The sequence below is a fragment of the Suricata suricatta genome, chromosome 9 (assembly GCF_006229205.1).
Source record: "Suricata suricatta isolate VVHF042 chromosome 9, meerkat_22Aug2017_6uvM2_HiC, whole genome shotgun sequence".
NCBI classification, from domain to species: Eukaryota; Metazoa; Chordata; class Mammalia; order Carnivora; family Herpestidae; genus Suricata; species Suricata suricatta.
Genome location: NC_043708.1, coordinates 78,501,818 through 78,521,965, shown reverse-complemented (window position 1 = coordinate 78,521,965; position 20,148 = coordinate 78,501,818). Strand labels below are relative to the sequence as shown.

Here is a 20,148-nt window from a genome sequence, read left to right as displayed (position 1 = left end):
GAGACCTAATGGAGAACCAGGGGGAACGGAGGAGGGAGAGAGAGTTGGGGAGAGAGAGGGATGCAGAACTTGAGAGACTATTGAAAGCTGAGAATGAACTGAGGGTTGGGGGGAGGGTGGAGGGGGGAAGACAGGTGGTGGTGATGGTGGAGGGCACTTGAGGGGAAGAGCACTGGGTGTTGTATGGAAAACAATTTGACAATAAAATATTATGGGAAAAAAAAACAAAAAAACAAAAAAACAAAAAACTAAGCCGGCCCAGAGAATGTTACCACCTGGAGTTCATATAATGTTAATCTATTTAGTCTCTTTCCTCTCTATTTCATAAAATAAAATAAAAAGCAACTTTACATAAAAAATAAAATAAAATAAAATAAAGTAACCAGAAACAACAATACATTAAGAAGATTCTGTGTTAAGGGGAAGAGCACTGGGTGTTGTATGGAAAACAATTTGACAATAAAATATTATGAAAATTAAAAAAAAATAAAATAAAATACAACAGAAGGTTTTCCAGTTATGATATTACATGATGAAAATTGTTTTTCTGAGTTTCTCTTTTTTTTTTTTTCTTACTGGCTTTCTTTACCCTCTTGAGTAGACATCTGTGCTCTGAATTCTCTCAGCTACTGTATTCTGGGTATAACCCTAAACAACACAGTCAACATTTACCTTTACTGGAACAACAAACAGAGAAATTCTGTGGATTTCAAGCTGGTGTTAGGGATTTGTGTCCCCTACAATAACTTTTTAGCTGTTTTTCAGCATCTTTCCACTTGGCTACAGCCGAGAAAATATAGTGAATAATGAAATATGCATGAAAGAAAACTTTAAAAATATTCTCTTAAAATAAATGACTCTGAAACCACAATGTGTGAAAGTACTCTTTTTTTTCATGATTGAGTTTCAAATTCATGCATTTAGAAGGTGTGGATTTCTTGCTTTATCATGTGGTGAGACGCTGGTAAATGGGAGCTGGCCCAACCTGATCTTTCTCTTCTGCCAAGAATAAAATCCAATTCAATGTGGCATCGGCCACCCAGTAGGAAGAAAACTGCCAGATTCCGCTGGATCCTAAAATTCTAGTGCCATTCAGTGTAGGAATAAATGTCACATGCAGTGCAGATCTTTATTGACATGGTGGAAGGTATTTCCATTTAGGGTGCTGGGTAAATAACTCAGAGTTATGGGTACTGTTAGTCTACAGGTGTTGCGTGTTTTTACTCTAATGCCAGGAGAAAAGGGTTTGATTTTTTTTCTGAAGCCTGGAATTAAGAAAGAATTTACTCATTTTAGGTAGTTTGTCAAGAAAGAGAGTTGCTTAATTTTATGGTATTTCAATCTGGTTACTTCTATTTAAAATATCCACCTAGGGTAGAAGATGGTTTTAGTTTTTCAACAGAATGCTTTTGCTGACACATGGTTGGCTTATTTAGTGCTTGGCCTCTTATTCTTCCTCCCAGGCTGCCATCATCCTTGGATCTGATGTCACCTCCTATTGCACATAGGCCTGGGGAATTACTCCCTCCTCTGTTTTTCTATTGTGGGACTCACCATGTCTGCACATAATCTGTCTCTTCTTTTCATCTGCCCAAAGACAGATGCTATGTCTTCTTTATCTTTATATCCCTGACACTATGCAGTACTAGGGATTTAACTTCTTTTTCTTTTCGCATTTCTCTTCCTTTTCCTTCTGCTCTCAAGTCTTGAGCAATATGACTTCATCATTTTGAGGAATAATTATTTTTGAAATGTAGATGTATAGAGATGTTGCCTAAACAGACCAGTTGATACTAAGAAAACCCAGGTTTGACCACAGAAAAGAATGTAGGTTGAACATTGACTTTTAGTAAATAAATGTTTCTCTTTAGGGGCAGCAGTTCCAGAAAAGCCTGAAAAGTGCCTGGAAGGGAAGGTGTGCTTCTTGGGACCTCCCTTGGTATTTTGAGTATTGAGTCCTCAGGCCAGCCCCCTGAGCTCCTAATTGTGGGTGTCCTGAGAGTAGGTTGACTTCCTAGACTGAAGGGCTTCCTGAGAAGGCAAGGGTGAGGGTGGCAAAACCTGAAATCAATCTTAGTCCTTTAGAAAGTTGGCACTAGAACAGAGGGCTCAGTATAGGAATGGAAGGAGAGATGCATCTTGAACTCTGGCACTGGGACCTTAAGCATAGACACTCTTGGCTGAACTTAACGCTGAAGCATGGGACCTACTTCCTTCAGCAAAATTCACAGTGCAGGGGCCTTAGACTGCACACACGGCAGTCCTATGTCTTGGTCTGTTGAGATGGTCCTGTTTGATTTCTCTTGTCCTGGCATAATTAATAGTGACCTTTTCTATTATCTCATGTGTCTAATTTTTTAAATGTTTATTTTTGAGAGACAGAGAGTAGGGGAGGGCCAAAGAGAGGGGTACAAAGGATCTCAAACAGGCTCTGCACTGACAACAAAGAGCCAGATGTGGGGCTCAAACCCACAAACCAAGAGATCAGGACCTGACATGAGGTTGGATGCTCAACTGACTGAGCCACCCAGGGATCCCACATGTGTCTCAATTTGGGTGATAAATTATTTAATCACCCTGTGCAGGAATAGTTCTCAGTGTTGACATTGTGTGGCCTCAAGAGGCAATGAATTAAGGGGCTTTTATGTTTGTTCCCTGCTGGTGTGGAAGCCAGAATGACCTCTCCCTGCTCTTGCATTTCAATGCTGTCAAGGCTCTGGAGAATGTAGGAGGGTTGAGAAGCTTCAAGAGGGAGAATATATCATGTTAATAAGACACATGGATGCTTCAGTAATTAATTGGAAAAATAAGAGGTTTGATCATATGTATGTTATCCCAAGTTTGTGAAGCAGTTTACAGTCTTATTTAGTTTAGAGTCCTTGCTTTAGCCTTTGAAACCCAATTATTTACATGGTTTTAAGATTGAGATTATTTATTTTTTATTTTTTCAGTGGCTTTTCAGTATCTCAATCTATGATCATGACAAGTTGTAGTTCTTATTGGCAGGAAGACACATGCAGTGAACTATATAACTTTAAGAATTTGTTTAATTGATAAAGTTGGATGTTAGTGATTAAGTGGGCATCTGTTTTTGCTTGCTCCATATCCTTCTCCCTTTTTTGGGGGAACTGAGCTCCTTTTTCTTAGGAATATTCCACTGAGCTTAGGTGGAGTTAACTGCCTTATCTCTTTTACCCCTAACCTCCTTATAAGAGGTTGGAAATGTGATTCAAAGACTCATGCTTGACCAATCAGAGCACTCCCATTCCTTACGCCGCACTGGGTTTGGGGCAGGGTGGGTATTGACCCAACTAAGTCAGTTTCTCTGAAGTTTCCTGCTGTAGCTGTTGGAAAGGATGGTTTCATTCTACTAGGGCTGCTAATCTTGTACTAAGGGACTTAGGCTGTTGGCAGTATCTTGCCATTAAAAGGAGAATGCCAATTTAAAGAGAGAGAGAGAGTGAGGAAACCCCAGTGACACTGCTTTGAGACTCCTGTACTCAGCCATGTTGGAAACCCCAGATTTTTAGTTCCATGAGGCAATACACTCCTGCCCCCCTTTATTGCTATAAATTTATAAATTAGCTTAAGTTAAGGTCACTTATAACTAAAGAGTTCTAATATAAGGAGTGAGCGACCTTCTGCATTGCAGGGATCAGTGTCTCATATTTTGAAGATTTTCTAGAAGAATTGGTCAGTTCTAACTTCGCTTAGCATCTATGACATTGTTCCCCAGATAGTCTAGTTTGTTTACTATCTAGTTTTGTTTACTATCTGGTGCTATTTAGCTTAGCCTGTAGTCCTTGCAATGTATTGACAGAGCTTTCTACTGGGCAGGATCAAACTTTAAAAGACAACATGGAGATGGAAGATAATCAAGTAGACAGACCTGAAGGGAATAACTGAAGAAAACTTTTTCTCTATGCAAATTCTGCCATCTGTTACTCTACAGACTCAGACACCACTTGCCTTCTTTTGCTCAAGGTTATTTCTTGCATATCAATGGGGTAACATGTCCTCTGTCTCAAGTGTGAGAGATGGAAAGAGGAAGCATCTTAGCTTCCATAGGATGTCCCTGCTCAGTATCTCGGGCAGTGTGTTGATAAGGAGATCTGGATTTATAAAACTTAGGTGGAAAAACAAGTAGCCCAGCAGTCTGATGAAAAATAGGGTGGTGAAAAAGACATATTGAAAAAACCTGAAAAGAGAAAGTCAAGAAACTATTAACCAGAGGTTAGAAAACCAGGAACAAAATAAAACTTATACCTAAATGCATGTCTGGCTCCTTCTTGATACGCACACGTCTCTCACTAATTGTTGTCTTCATTATCGACAGTCCCTTACCCAGACAGCTCCTTCCCGTTTGCTGGCTTGCCACTTGCTCCTTCTTTCATCACCAAGTTTGATTTTCTTTTAGTGTTTATCCCTAACTGAAAATATCTTGTTCTTTCATTTTTTTAAGTTTTTTTTGCTTTCCAGAGTTGTTTTCCAAAGTATTTTGCACCAAATTGCAACCCATCAGCAGGGTATGTGTTTCTGTGGGTGCATGTTTTTCTCCAACACTTGATATCAGACTTTAAAAAAAAATTGCCAAATGTGTGTAAAGTAGTGGTCTTAATTTGCATTTCCCTGATGAACAATGATGCTGAACATTTGCTCACAGGTCTTACATGTTTCCTCTTGCCCATTTATCTACTATGTTGTTTGGGCTTGTCTTACTGATTTGTAGGAGTTCTTTATATAATCTTGATAGCAATCCTTTTCCATTGTGTGTATTGTGAATATCTTTCTTCTACTTTATAACTTTTATTTGCTCTAAGGTGTTAAAGAACCAAAGTTATTAATTTTAATAAGGTCTAATTTATCTTTATTTAGAACCAATGGTTTTTGTGTTTTATCTCTACATCCAGGCCTAACACATGTTCCTATTTTCTACTAACAGTATATGCTAGTTTAAAATATGTCCACACCCTATTTGATATTCTGCCCTTTAAGAGACTCTCCTCCCTTGGAGTGTGGGCTGGACTTAATGACTTGCTTTTGAAGAATAGAGTATCATGGAAATGACAGTATGTGACTTCCTAGATTACACACTAAAACCATTGTAGCTTCCTCTTTACTCTCAGGAGGAAGCCAGCTGTCATGTTGGGAAGATACATAAGCAGTCCTGTGGAGAGGTCCGCATAAGGAGGAACTGAGACCTCCTGCCAAAAAGTAGGAACATTTGCCAGATGTGTGAGTAAGCTACCTTGAAAATAGGTCCTCCCCCCAGCCAAGCCTTCTAATGACTCTAATTTGGCCAACATCTTTAAAGTTTTTTTTTAAATGTTTATTTATTTTAGAGAGGGAGAGAGAGAGACAGACAGACAGAACACAAGCCAAGGAGGGTCAGAGAGAGAAGGGGAGACACAGAATCTGAAACAAGCTCTAGGCTCTGATTTGGATGCTCAACTGACTGAGATACCCAGGTGCCCCTGGCCAGCATCTTAACTGCAACCTAATAACAGATGGTGAGCTAGAACTGCCCAGTTAAATGGCTCACAGATTTCTAATCCACAGATATTGTGAGATGATAAAGGTTTGTTGCTTGAAGCCACTAAGTTTTGGGATAATTTGTTAGGTAGCAGTAGATAACTGCCAATTTTTAAATGGTTTTTTTTTCTTTTTGGACATTTAGTCCTTAACACATCTGAGCTTGCTTTTTAGATATACTGTATATATTTAAATGTGATTCAATCTCATTTTTTGTCATCTGAATAATCATTTTCCTCCTACCATTTTTTATTTTGTTTTAATGCTTATTTATTTTGAGATCAAGAGGGAGAGAGGGAGACAGAGAGAATCCCAGGCAGTCTCTCTGCTGTCAGCACAGAGCCTGAAGTGGGGCTCAAACTGACAAACCTGTGATATCATGACCTAAGCCAAGATCAAGAGTTGGACACTTAACCGACTGAGCCACCCAGGCACCCTACCATGTTCCTGAAACTATTCTTCCTTTCCTCTCTGACATACAAACATTGTCACATATCAAAGTTCCATATATGCCCTGTTTCTATTTCATTGGTTGATTTTATTGTTCCTGTGACAATATCACACTATTATAATTAATGTAGCTTCAAGGTTAAGTCCTAATATCTCGAAGGGAATGTTCCCGATTCTTTGCTCTTCTTTAAAATTGTCCAGGTTATTTTTGACTCTTTACTCTTCTATATCCAATATATTTTAGAATAATTTTATTAAATTCAATGAAAAATCTTTTGGGCAGTTTGGTTAGAATTGAAATGAGTCTATCATTTGAAGAGAATTGATATATTTATGATGTTATGGCTTTCTATCCATGATACAGTATTTCTCTTCTTTAATTCATGTTACTTTTAATGTTTCCTAATGAATATCTGTAAATTCCCCTTATAATGGTCTTGATTTCTTCTTAAACTGATGAATTACTTTGGCCTTGTGGTTTCACTATGATTTGCACGAGCAAATTTCTACTTTTTCCTTTCCCATATAACCCTTATCCAGGTGTGCTGGGTTGCTGCCTGAGGCAGAACCAATTCACTACCTACATCCACCCACCAATCAAAAACAGCCCCTTGCTCACCAATTTACTTAAGTTTTTCTCTAGATCTGATCTTAGTGATAGGAGTTAGGATCCATTATAGTATAGCATCTTGGTCAGAATTAGAATCAGAAAACCATTACAAATGTCTTCCTAGTATTCTCCTTGAAGCTGAAAACAGTATTCATAAGAAATTTCTGGGATGTCATTCCCAGAGAAATTCCTAGGAATAATCTACCTTTCTTATCTCTTGAGTTAGTGCCCAGTATACCAGTGGCCCATGGGATATTGGAGCAGAGCAAGAGAAAGACCTTTATAGTTTATTACGATGAGCTAGACATTTACGATGAGGTCAGATTCTCTTCAGGATACCAACCCTCTTTTAAGGCAGACAGTTCTTACCCTGGGAGCCCATGTGGGTAGTTTCTTGCTAGGCACTGGTGTCAAATTATAGGCGAAGGCAGACTTGGAGTTCTAGGGAAATTCTGCTAGTTATTCTGGGAATATTGTATTTAGGGATATCTGAATATGTAATAATGAATGGGGTATCCCCCTTAAGCAAAATTTCCAGACAATTGGAGCTGACCTTTAAGCACTAATAGTTTTATGTTAACCATTTTGATGGAATTCTTTCTAAATCATATTTCATGCCACTTTGAATATATGTTTCCCTTTGCCTTCTTAAACAAATTATATTGAACATAATCTGACCTTTTCTTAGAAATTCAGGGGCTTCACAAGTGCCAATTTTACTTTGCTATCACAGTGATTCCCTCAGGACTAATGTCCACTCACTTGTTTGAATATTGAGTTCTTACTCAGTTTAACAAGTAATTTTGGGCAATTATTATGTTCTGGGTACTGTTGGGTGTGATCTCTCTTTCATTATCATTTTCTCATTTGCTATTAAGCAGGAGTATGCTTGCATTTACAAGTTCTCTAGTATTTCCAGTGTAACATGTTGACATTGTAATAAGTTTGAGGGAGACACATCTCACACAATAGTGTGAAAACCCAATCACTTTATGAACCACAAAAAGATCATCCTATTTATGATCTGATATTATTGGGAGCCATATCCATCCAGCTAATTCAAATAATTAAAGGGAAAAGGGAATAAGAGATTTGCCACATCTCTCTTAGGTAATAAAATTCCTCTTTCTGATTATTAGTAGGCTATTGGCTTCTAAAACTGGAAAATTGAGATTAGGGATTGCCTTTGGATAAGGAAGTCATACATTAGAACTGAGAAACTTGGGTCATCAATGACACTAGTTTGTTGACTTCACTCTGGGGGTATGTGTGTATGGGTATGTCTACAATGGTTTCCTTGTGTAGACTTTGTTGTCTGCCAGGATGGTGACTTGGGACTCCAGTTTTCCAGGAAGTTTACTCAAAGATGTCTGCTTACCTTTTACAGAACCATGTTCCCTTGTTTTGGAGAGAATCATGCTGGGAGAATAAAAGACATTGTTAAATAAGCAATTTCTGGAATCTACCATTCACTGTCAAATAACATTCAATGAACCATTAGTTAATGCTATATTTAGATAATATCTTGCAAATTTTTATGTGCATAAACAGATGAAATTTTCAAAGACAGCCATATATATTTGCATGTGTGTGTGTAATTTTGTATTTTTAATATATTGATAGGACTGAGTGAAGGCTAAAAAGGAAGATATGTTGCCCAAGGTCATACAGCTAGTAAATGGCAGGACCAGGCTTGGAACCTGGGTCATCTTGAATCCACATTACACCCTTACCTCCTACTCAATCAGTAACCCTTAAACAAGTTTATAGGCTTTGAAAACCACACAGAGATATTCTAAGAGAAGTTTTAAAAGCTCTAAAAATATAAAGATGAGGATATTTCCTGGATTTCTGTGGCATCTCTCTTCCAAAATATTTTCTCAGCTATTTCATTTTCCTTTTTGCTTGCTTGTGAGATAAAAATGAAGAAGTACAATCGCATCTTAAAATTGTGAAAATGATGTTCACAGAATTGGAATTATAAAGAAACTTTCTCGGTTACAAATTTGATTCTATAGCTTGAGTGAGATGAAGCAGGATGCTAGCAGGTCAGCTGCTCAGGCTGTAAACCCATTGAGCCATCATGGGACTCTGGGACTCTGTCTTGAGGAAGACATTTTCTCCCATAGGTGGTGAGAAGGAATACTTTGATTAGTCACTGGGAATAGATGATGGGATATATCAGGGAGCATGCCAAGCTTGGTTCTAGCGAGGTGGCGTCCAGTTAATTTCAGGAGTTTTGTTGTTGCTGTTGTTTGTTGTATAATATACAAGTTTGGGACCAGAATAACTTGTTCAGAATAATGAAAACCATGGTCACTGTGAACATGGTCTGATATTCCAAACATCTGGATGACCCCAAGGACAATAGTTGATATTTGCTCTTTAGGAATAGAAGGCTTCTTTTTTTTCCTGAAATTATGAAGACCACATATCTCAATGATAAAGTTTCTGGTGAATGTCAGTTTTGGCTCGAAAGCCAATATAAATTACAAAATTGAAGTCTAACAGAAGTTTATGCTACTACAAAACATGAAGCAGGCCAAGAGAATGCTCTAAATTCAATTCTGTGTCCTTTAGACCTTTGCATATATGCTAATGACATCATGATGTTAAATATGAATAGATGCTGAGGCTGTTACATAAAGAAGTACGACTTCTCAGATTTCAACTCATGAGCCAATTCTAATTAGATGGTTATATATGCCCTCGTGTAGTGAGAGATTTGGACTCTGTTGGAATCACCAGGAAAGAACATTGTGATTGTAGGAGATGGGAGGAGTGGTATATGTGTCTTGTCTTGGCCTCTTCTCCAAAGAGTGCTCCCTCCATTAATATTTCTTCCTGCTTCTGTCCTGAACTCTGTGAGATCTGAGACTAGTTTCTTTGAGAACAATCATTTGCATGGCTCTGAGAGAGGAAAGACCATTGTTCAAAGCATCTTTGTTTGTATGTTTACGGTTGGAATGCTTTAGAATTATGTGTGCTACTATTCTTGGAAAATGCACATGAGAAGATAGGTATGTGTCTGGTGGCTTATAGAGTTTTGGAAACTCCATGGAAGACAATGACACTGAGAGAAGCTGAAGGTGGAGTGAAATGCTTACCTTATTATTTTTGCGGTTATCCTCTTTTCTTGCAGAATTCATGCTCAAAACTTTTGATCTAAGGGAAAAAGAACCAAGGTAGGAATTGAAAAAAGTACACTTAAATGTTAATATTACATCATGGTTATTTTAAAAAGGTTTTATATTCTTTAAAATTTTTTGATGTTTGTTTATTTTTGAGAGAGAGACAGAGTGTGAGTGGGGGAGAGGCTGAGAGAGAGGGAGATACAGAATCCGAAGCAGGCTCCAGGCTCTGAGTTGTCAGCACAGAGCCCGATACAGGGCTCAAACTCACAAAGTGTGAGATCCGGACCTGAGCCAAAGTCAGACACTCAACTGATTGAGCCACCCAGGTGCCCCAAGCTTTTGTATTCTAAAGCTATACTGTCCACTATTGTAGCCAATGGCTGCATGTAGCTGTTTACATTTAATGAAAATTAATAAAAATCAGTTTCTCAGTCACAATAGCCATCTTTCCAGTACTTAACAGGTGGGTAGTGGCTACATACTGCAGAGCACAGAAAATTCCATTGGGTTGCTCTGTTCTAAAATCTTGGCTTAGTAATTAAGTCATATTTAATGTTCAGGAAGGATCTCAGGAGACTTGAAAGTGTCCTTTAGGGTTAAGGACGTCAAAGTCCTGGTGCCCTGGCCCCAGGCCACAATCTGGGCCTAGCCTATTTAGAGGCTGTATGAAGCTTAGGTCTTTTTCTCTTAATCCCAAGACTCTAAAATATTTAATAAATGGAACTACTTCCCAAGTGAATTAGAATTTAAATGGAAGTGAGGCTTTTGGTTTTAGTTTCTCACTATTTAGACTCTTGACATACTCAAGTATTTTTTTGGGGAAGGGAGGCTTTTCTCTTATTTCTAATTTTTAATGTTCATAGTTTAATATAGTATACAGTTTGCATTTTATAGTATATTTGACTTAGTTTGTGTCTAGAGATTAGTTTCATGCCTGTCCCATATGGTTGAATTTCCATACATTATGCGGAAGTGAGGATGTTATTAATTTTAAGACCTTTTCTGTGAAATTTAAGGAATGCCCATTTTATCAAGGTGCCAGATCACTAACCCTTTTTATTCATTTTCTTTTCTTTATTTATTTTTGAAAATTTTAAATGTTTATTTTTGAGAGAGAGAGAGACAGAGCATGCACACGGGGGTGGGGTGCGGGGTGGCGAGGTTGGGCAGAGAGAGAGGGAGACAGAATCTGAAGCAGGCTCCAGGCAGGGTCTGAGTTGTCAGCACAGAGCACAATGTGGGGCTCAAACTCGCTGACCTGAGATCATGACTTGATCCCAAGTTGGATAATCAACGGACTGAGCCACCTAGGTGCCTAGTCTTTTTTAAGGCACATGTTCCTGTTCCTAATATAAACCCGAATAATTGATAATATGATACAATTATGAAGGAAGGTATGTTTATGCAATCTTTTTAAGAAAGATAGAAGGACCTGCATTTTTCAATGGGAGTGGTTGAGTGGGGGTCAACCAGATTGCTAACAGAGGGGAAAGTTATTTGGTGTTGGGGCTCACTCAATCCTAAGTGGGAATTGGTCAGAGAAATGTTTGCTCTGACCCAGGCTGAGATGGAGTTACCACCAAAACCAGGATGTTCCTTTGTTTGCCAAAGCTCACACTTCTCTCTCAAGGAATCGAGTCTCTAGTTCTTCTTCTATTTTCCTCAAAGTTTCCTGGTACTTCTTCAAAGAGAAATAAAAGAAACTATAGTTACTCACTAGAAGCCTTATGCTCTTTTTACTGTTAATAAGCGTGTATTAACTACATTGTCACATGAATGTTTGCTATTACCACTGCCTTTTTGTCCCCTTTCCCAATCTACCAGCCGCTCCTTCCCCCACTCCAGATCTCTTACTGCACTTCACTACTGGACAGGTTCCTGTGGTTATTGGGATTATAAGTAGGCAAAGTGCTCATTATTAATTTAAGAGCTCAGAGCTTTGGAGACTAGCGCAGTAATAGAATGATTCTAGTGGTAGAGTGTCATCCTCCCTAAAGGCCTCTTTAATGCCACCTCGAAGGATTAAAATTGTTGCAGTGCTCTTTGAAAACCCTTCATCTTGTACCTTAACAAACTATCTTTTTATAGAGAAATTGCACCTTTATGCAGAGGGCCTGATCTTCACAGAGCTGGACCACAAATGCATAGTCATCCATTACCTAGGAAGCCAAAATTCAGTCTTAAATTGCTATAAGAACAGTAGTATACTTGTTTCCTCTTAAGTGTTAGGCCTTAAATATGCTTTTCTAATTGTTCTAAATATATATTTGCTGTACATATGAGATCATTCCCCACACCCCTTTTTTTGAGGATCAACAAGCCGTATTTTACAGTCCCAATGGGAATTATTTGGGAACAGTTGGGAGAAAAATAGATACTAATTTATTGAAGGTATAGACTATGGAAGGTATTCTGTACAAAATGGAAAAGAGAAAGTAACCTGGGGGACTGTATTGACATGATCTAATACATTCCTTCAAATCTTGAGACCAAAGATCAAGTTTTCCTTACTTTGGGAGAAAGAACATTGAAGTTATTGTCATTACCTTGGTCAGCTCTTTCTCTTGGTCTGCACAGGAAGCTTCCAGCTGTTCTAACTTAGCCTATTGAAAGGGAAAGAGACTGGTAACTCAGCCAGGCAAAAGGATTCCATTCTGAAATAGGATGGCAGACGTTATCTTGCAAGTGATTAAAGTGCCTCAGGACCAATTTCAGATGTCTTTTTTTTTTTTTTTCCAGATGTCTTTTTAATGGAGGGGAGTCAACCTTGAGATGAGAGGACACTTGAATTGAATCTACATAATAAATATTAGCCAAATGGAGATCTGGAAGAGATATGTCCCTTTCTGAAGTTACAGCAAGGACCAAGGCTGTGAAGTAGCACTAATTTGGTGTGTATGAAGGTGTTATGTGGGTGGGTCTTAGGGGAGATAGATTGAAAAGAATGAGATGAGGTGGGTAAAGGTACACAGGTAAGAGATTACTTAGCTTCTGGAGAGTTTGGCTTTTTATTTTAATTGCAGTGAGAAGCCAGGTGAGAGCTTAAAGTTGTGAAGACACAATCTGATTTCTCTTCTTCTTTTTTTAAATTTATTTTACTTACTTAAAATTTTTAATGTATGTTTATTTTTGAGAGAGAGTGAGAGCGAGAGAGAGAGAGCAAGAGAAAACAGGGGAGGGGGCAGAGAGAGAGGGAGACATAGAATCTGAAGCATGCTCCAGGCTCTGAGCTGTCAGCACAGAGCCCGATGTGGGGGCTGGAACTCAGTAACTGTGAGATCGTGACCTGAGCTGAAGTCGGACACTTAACTCACTGAGCCACCCAAGTGCCCCTAACGTGTCTTTTTTCTAAAGAAGAATCTTTTCTATGTGTGAAGGGTAGATTGTTTAGGTTTAAATATAAAAGCAGGGGGACTAACTAGTTAGGAGGCTACTTTAGCTTCCAGGTGCAGCGTTACGGTGGCTTGCAAAAGGGTGGTAGTAATAGTAGTAGTAGATGCATTTGGGATATATTCTGTAGGCAAAGGGGACATATTGTAGTCTTTCTCCTTTTCCTTTTCAACTCTATTTTTCCTACTTTCTCAACATTGAGCACCCCCCCCCCCCATTTGGACTCTTCTAATAAAACAGTTCCTTTTCCTTCCCGTCAATTACATCTAGGGCCAGAGGGCCAAATGTGCTATGGACTGTATTTTAAAGACAGTGGTCTGAGTCACAAGGAGTTGAGGCAGAGATCCTGTTAAACTGCTGAACTGATTGATCATCAGCACGAAAGAGGAACAGAAGCAAAAGAGTTCATGTATATTTCATAGAATTAGAGATACCACCTGAGAATTCTGCAATACAGGTGGACAAAAGGGAATGATTCAAAGGGTTAATAATACTCTTTAGGTCTGGGCTGTCTGCTGCCAGGAAAATAATGGCCATTGTTGTCCTAGGAACACCCTATCTAGAGTCTGCTCACCTGACATGGCCAGCATAGCCAGACTTAAAGTGTCACGACTAGGTTCTGGCAGACTTGCTGTTAGAAAAACTTGTTTTGGGTAGAAGAAGGAAGCAAATCAATCTTCTGACCTCTTCAGTTTTATGGCTAGGATAGTCAAGGAGCTTCAGGCTCCTTTCTAGTCTTAACTCCAGTTTATTCCCCATGTACACACAGGCTCCTGATGTCTCTCTTTCCAGATTAAGTTTCCTACATAGGCATGCCCAAACAAGTTACCTGATGGCTTTGACTTCCTCTTTTTTTATGGCTATCACTACTAATTTGGCCAACAGAACATAGAGCCATAATTCTCTATTCTCTCATTTTCTATTTCTATTTTCAGTGTGTCTGTATCTTCAGAGTCTTCATACACACAATATAAGGCCTAAGTATGGGCTTAAATGTGGGGCTTAGGAAGCAAAAGAGATTGAAAGATTGGGACGATGTGTTTTTCTGCTCTTTAATTTACTTGTGTTAAATGACAGGTCTAAAAATAACTATCAATTAAAAAAAAAAAAGCAAGAGGGGGCCTGGCTGGTGCAGTCAAAAGACTGTGCACCTCTTGATCTCAGGGTCATGAAGAAGAGCCCCATCCTGGGTGTAGAAATTTCTTAAAAAAAAAAAATTAAAAAACTTAAAGTAAAAAGAAAAAGCAAAGAAAAAAGCAAGGACAAAGACATATTCCTACAGAAATTATCAATAAGAATTTTATCTGCTCTCCAAATAAAAAGGTCTCCAAATCTTGCATGTTTGATCAGATGGATTATGATTGTGCTCAGGTGCTTAGTTGTGAAACACAATTAGGGAAATGCTAAGCACTGTATGATGCATTTCGTAGGTAGAGGTCACTATATACTTGAATGACCAATTGAATGAATCCTTTTCTGGATTGGATTCAATGTCAGGGTATGTAAATTACCTGGCACATAGTAGATTTATGAGTCTAAATTCTGCCTCTATGAATTTATACACATGCTTCTGCCAAACTGTTAAATAGTCACCTTAAAATTGTGACTTTTTAATGTTTTAGAACTCCCAAAAAAGAATATTTTATATACACAATTTCTTTCAATTTTTAAACTGAGGCTGAGAGGAACTGATTAAATTGCCCAACTTCATATATCATACTAAATACCTCTGGGGCTGGGATTTAAATGAGGGACTTCAGCTACCTCCAGTGTTATATATGCATTTGGGCATTTGTGTCCTGTTCTTTCTGATGGAGAGAGAACAAAATATATGGCTTCAGAGTGAAGCCCTTACTAAGGGCAGAGGAGAATTCAGCATTTAGTAGCCCAGATTTAATCCTGGCATGGCTGAAACTACAAAGAATTTATCCCAACTTGGACACTTGTTTCCACTTGAAGGTTTGCTTCCTGGTCATGCAGCCCAAACCCATTGAAGATTGCTTTTTTGTTTACCTTTGACTCTTCTGGGGTTCCCTTTAGATTGTCTTGTTCACATTTGATTGCCTTATGCGATTTCCTTGTAAGCTGTGGTTCAAACAGAAAAAATATGTTTCAAGTAAAACTTATATCAAATAAAAAAAATATAGCAGACAAACACATTCTCTGATGTGTGGGAGCCAGTAACTTGGCCCTCATCAAAGCTGCCAGGAGATGGTCCCTTGGTGGATACTTGATGTCTTTGGGAACATCTTTAATCTACCTCCATCTTCTTACTAGTTTTGGCTGCCAAAGCTGCTCAAAGCGGGAGTATTTCCCTAAGCCCCTAATCCATGCCAGGTTATTCAGGTCTGTGGGCCAGGGTCAGAAAGTAGGGTAATCATAAAGAAACCCACTATATTTTGACCAGGAGTTGAAGCAGAGGGAATATCTAGACAGAGAAGAAGGAACTTTTAGGAATTAAGTGTTTTTAAAAGTCTCTATTGAAAGTAAAATTAACCTCTTACCACAAAGGTCCCAGTCAATCCCTTCAACAGAGTATCTGTTGGAATCAATCTCCTTGTGATAGAATGAAGAACCTATGGGATCACTGAATACCTGGGATACTGTATCCACTCCTTTCATTTGACCCTTGCAGGGAAAATCCATGGCCCTTAGGTCATGAGGCTCAGGCTCAGGAGAGTAGAGCAGGAGTAGTACCCACACCCAGCATGGACCTCTCAAACATGTGGGATCTTCTGTGATTATTTGCCCTCCTTGCCTCTTTGACGAGTGGTGCTGCTGTGGGGAGACCAGGGAACACACAAGAGCCCCACCTCACCTTTATTTGAAGTTCTTCTATACTGTGGACCAGAGTGTCATTCTTCTTATCCTGTTGAGAGGACAAAGGAGAGTTTTAAGTGTGCATCTGTGTACCGCCATCTTGATTCAGTTGACTGTTCTTTATTTCACTCCAGTAACTATATCTTCCTGCATAATGCCCAGTAAAGGACCTGTGGTTTGATCTCAATACATACACAGTGGCTTACCAGGGATCGAGATGACCACATGCTAAGCTTCCCAGTATTAAATATTGCCAGAGACACCCTACCCTCCACACATCCCCATCCATGCAAGGGTATGTTCTGCTATGACTTTTATTTATTTATTAAAAAAATTTTTTTTAAATTTTTAATGTTTTTTATTTATTTTTGAGAGACAGAGAGAGGCAGCTCGAGCAGGAGAGGGTCAGAGAGAGAGGGAGATACAGAATCTGAAGCAGGCTCGAGGCTCTGAGCTGTCAGCACAGACCCTGACACAGGGCTCGAACCCACGAACCGTGAGATCATGACCTGAGCCAAAGACGGACGCTTAAAGGACTGAGCCACCCAGGTGCCCCTTTATTTATTTATTTATTTATTTATTTATTTATTTATTTTTGAGAGAGAGAGAGACAGTGCGAGCAGGGGAGGGTTAGAGAGAGAGGGAGATACAGAATCCGAAGCAGGCTCCAGGCTCTGAGCTAGCTGTCAGCACAGAGCCCAATGTGGGGTTTGAACCCATGAGCTGTAAGATCATGACCTGAGCCGAAGGCGGATCCTTAACTGATTGAGCCACCCAGGCGCCCCTCTGCTATGACTTTTGAGTTGACTACGCTTTGTATGTAAAAAGGGGAAACTGTTGTTTCTGACTGTGAGGAGGAATCAACCCTATCAGATGGCTTTTCCTTGCTTCTTTGTTTTTAAACATTTTTTAGTTTATTTATTTATTTTGAGAGAAAGAGAGAGCCAGGAGGAGAGGGCAGAGAGGGAGAGGGAGAGAGAGACTCCCAAGCAGGCTCCATATTGTCATTGCAGACTCTGACATGGGGCTTGAACTCATGAATTGCGAGATCATTACCTGAGCTGAAGTCAAGATTCAGACACTTAACCAAATGAGCCACCCAGGTACACCAAGCTCTTCCCTAATTCTTGCTTACAAGTCTGGTTGTTTCTTCTTCCAGCTCCTGCAAGGCATTTTCCCTCTCCATCATGGTGTAGTTCTCCTTTTCCCATTCCTCGTCTTCAGCGAAGTCTCTGGTCTGAGAAATCTCACCTTCCAGCCTGGACAATGCAAATACACACTATGAGGAATTGACAGCCTTAGAAGTAATAAAACACATAAAAAAGGGTACTTTGATGGTGATAAATACAAATCTCAAGTTGGCAACATTTACTTTCCTAGATCCTTATGATCAGAATCTCTTTAAAGACAAGAAAAGTAAGATTCCCTTGATTACCACATCAGACACCCCACTGTACTTCCAGCTCAGGTTAGTATCACTCATTGTTTTAGGACTCTCTTTGTTGTTGTTTTAATGTCTATTTATTTTGAGAGAGCGAGAGAGACAGGGTGAGAGAGTAAGTTGGTCAAGGGACAGAGATGGAGAGAGAGAATCCCAAGGAGACTCCATGCTGTAAGAGCAGAGCCTGATGAGGAGCTTCATCCCAGGATCATGACCATGAGATCACAACCTGAACCAAAATCAAGAGTAGGATGCTTACTTGAGTCACCCAGGTGCCTCTAGGATTCTTTTTGAAACTTCCTGTCTTGTTCAGGGTTTGAACCACAGACAAATACCAAAGAATGAAAAAGAAATTTGTTTGCTATATAAGATAAAAGTTTCTAGAGCAAGCTGGAAAATTCAGTTTCTTCTCCTCCATCTAGTTCTTTCGATTAGGAACTTCCCTCATGAAATGCCAACACTCACCTCTGAATTTCATTTTCTTTCTCTTGGATTTTGAGAAGAAGTTCCTGATTTGCTTCATCTATTCTCTGCATATCCCTTTCAAGGTCCATGTTCAAACTGTTAATGTTCCTCTTTGACTGGACCAGTCTTAAGATTTCCACTTTCTGTGACCTATAGGTTCAGCCCCCCAAATGAACAAGAGCCAGTTATCTTAAGATCAATAACTTTTGGGCCAAAAAGGATATCTAGAAGACATATAACTCATTAGCCTGGCAATTTCTGGGAGCACACCTTTCCTTTTTCATTTTTAGGAAATTACATTTCTTAATCATGCTCTACAGTTTGTTTCAATAATTCTTAATTCAGTCAGCAAAGGAGGTCTTTCTTGGCCAAAGTGCTCAGTATAATAGTATACCCTCCACTCTGGTTCCAGGAGGAGTTTTGCTTCCTTAAATAGCTTTTTGCATTGGAGAGAATGGTTTTTCAAATTGTTCGCAAAACCTGCTCATGCAGTACACTTTTATCAAGTACATTCAGTCAGGCAGCTGGTGTGTAATTTGTGGTTGGACACAGCTTTATGCAGAGCCACAAGAAGTTTCCACCAGCAGTTAGGGCTTCCGTCTTTTCCTGCCTCCTCTCAACTGGAAATTTTTCTGCCATTGCCTACTAGAAGGCTTGAGAATCTACTATGGAAATCACACCATTGAGCACACATAGAAGTAATCTGGGCTTTCACTGTCAAGAATGCAGATACGTTTTTTAAAGGAAATTTGAGTGAAATAATGGTAACTTAATGCTAGTGTAGTCTAGAAAGGTATCTGGCACATGGGAAGCTCTCAATAAACTTCTCATTTTCTTGTGTGTCAATGAATTAATTGGTTTGTCTCTAAAACGGCTAACTGGAAAGAAGATAATGAGGCAGAAGGACATTTGTATTGAGTAAGCACAAGGGATGGTTTTGGAAAAGAAATTCCTACCTGGGAAGGGTTGGCTTGGATGGGGGCTTTGTAATGGCTATCCCTTCAGGAGGATGAGGGGTGATTGGGGCGGAGTACAGTGGAGGATGAATGGATAGGAGCTGAAGGAGAGAGGGAGACTAGAAGATGAAGGAAGGAATCAACAGCAGACCTGCTTCATACCTTGGTCCTTGGATGTGACTTTGCATAATCGGGACTACTTACTCATAGTTTAGCTGATTGTCCTTGTGTTCTTCCATTGTAGATTCCCTAAAATACCAGCAGAGATGTATCTAATGAATTGGGGAAATGGGTCCATTTATAAAACACAGTAACTGGCTGAGAGTCCCAGAAGACAGTAACAAAATTAACTGGTTTCCTCCCTCCCACTCCTACATTTTGGCCAGAACAAAACTTAGCTTTCTGATTCTTCTGCCCATGAATATGCTTATGCCTCAGTAAGAATACAGTTAGGATAGAGGGATAATGCTGGAAAATTCCATATTCATCCTGAAGCAGATATACTTAAATGGTTTACCAACACAAAACCCCTTGGAAATGTGCATGTGGCAACAAGCATCAGTAGATGTTAACAGTTGTTCTTAAGTCTCTTCTTTTTCTCTATGCCCAGCTGCTTCCTTAAGCCCCATGTGCATAGATAAATGTGCATAACTGCCCTGGAAAATAATCTTTCTTCTTTCTAGCCTGGTTTCTGCAAGAATCTCCAGATATTAAGATCTTTAGTATTAAATAGAATTAAAAAAAAAAAACAAGCAGGAGTAAATAAATTGGCTTATTCTGCTCCTTAGTTTCCTCCTTTTCTCCAGTAAACTCTACCTCCCTTCTGATGTATGGTCTTCTTGAGTCTGCCCTAGTCTATTAACTTCTGAAGAGTCTAATCTTCCCCCACTGGAACCATCCAATAGAATCTCAGAAGCTTCTATAGGGTCATAATTCTGCTATTGACATAGGGTGGGTGGGGCAGTACTTACAGTAGAGAGTGGGTGACAATGGATTCTCATTTGTGCCAAGTTCAGAGCTGAGTCCTCCCTTTGGTGGCAGTAGTTTCAATGGATCTGATTTCTAGGCAGATTGAAGGCATAGCTTCTGTCATCTTTTTCTATCAGATTGAGCACTTTCCCTGCCCAAGCTCAACTCACATGGGAACTCTGGCTTCTAACACCAGCAGCCTAATCACTTAATATAGTCAACTAACTACTCATTCATTCAACAAACACTGAAACTTGGAAGGAGCGCCTATTTTTGCCAGGCACTGTTCTCAATATGAGACAGACAGAGTGAACCAAATAGCCCAAAGCACTTGCCTTTATGGACTTTCCGCTCTAGGGTGTGTGTTGGTGGGTGGAAAGG

The 20,148-nt window shown here is 39.4% G+C and overlaps 1 protein-coding gene and 1 pseudogene across 3 annotated transcripts; both read right to left on the bottom strand.

Annotated features, from left to right (window-relative positions):
• Positions 1-3,029: 3,029 nt before the first annotated feature.
• Positions 3,030-19,691, bottom strand: TMCO5A (transmembrane and coiled-coil domains 5A). 3 transcript variants are annotated; one of them, XM_029952863.1, is made up of 12 exons: positions 19,615-19,691; positions 19,003-19,047; positions 17,843-17,992; positions 17,072-17,195; positions 15,935-15,985; positions 15,130-15,201; positions 12,273-12,329; positions 11,826-11,885; positions 11,343-11,407; positions 9,700-9,757; positions 7,971-8,011; positions 3,030-4,198 (listed from the first exon to the last, which is right to left on the bottom strand). In XM_029952863.1, the coding sequence occupies exons 2-12, from the start codon at positions 19,035-19,037 to the stop codon at positions 4,000-4,002; spliced, it is 912 nt and encodes a 303-aa protein (XP_029808723.1). In that variant the 5' UTR covers positions 19,038-19,047; positions 19,615-19,691; the 3' UTR covers positions 3,030-3,999. The 3 variants fall into 3 exon arrangements, with proteins under 3 accessions (XP_029808723.1, XP_029808724.1, XP_029808725.1); XM_029952864.1 differs by having other exon boundaries at positions 19,619-19,676; XM_029952865.1 differs by lacking the exon at positions 19,615-19,691 and having other exon boundaries at positions 18,961-19,032.
• On the bottom strand, positions 7,505-7,601 carry LOC115303267 (annotated as a pseudogene).
• Positions 19,692-20,148: the final 457 nt, after the last annotated feature.

Coding starts and splice junctions, on each gene's coding strand:
- TMCO5A (XM_029952863.1), bottom strand. CDS start 19,037: ATGGAAGAACACAAGGACAATCAGCTAAACTATGA. Junction 12,330..15,129: donor GAACCCCAGAAGAGTCAAAG/GTAAACAAAAAA, acceptor CCCTTTCAATAG/GCTAAGTTAGAACAGCTGGA. Junction 11,408..11,825: donor ATCAGGCCCTCTGCATAAAG/GTGCAATTTCTC, acceptor TTCTCTTTGAAG/AAGTACCAGGAAACTTTGAG.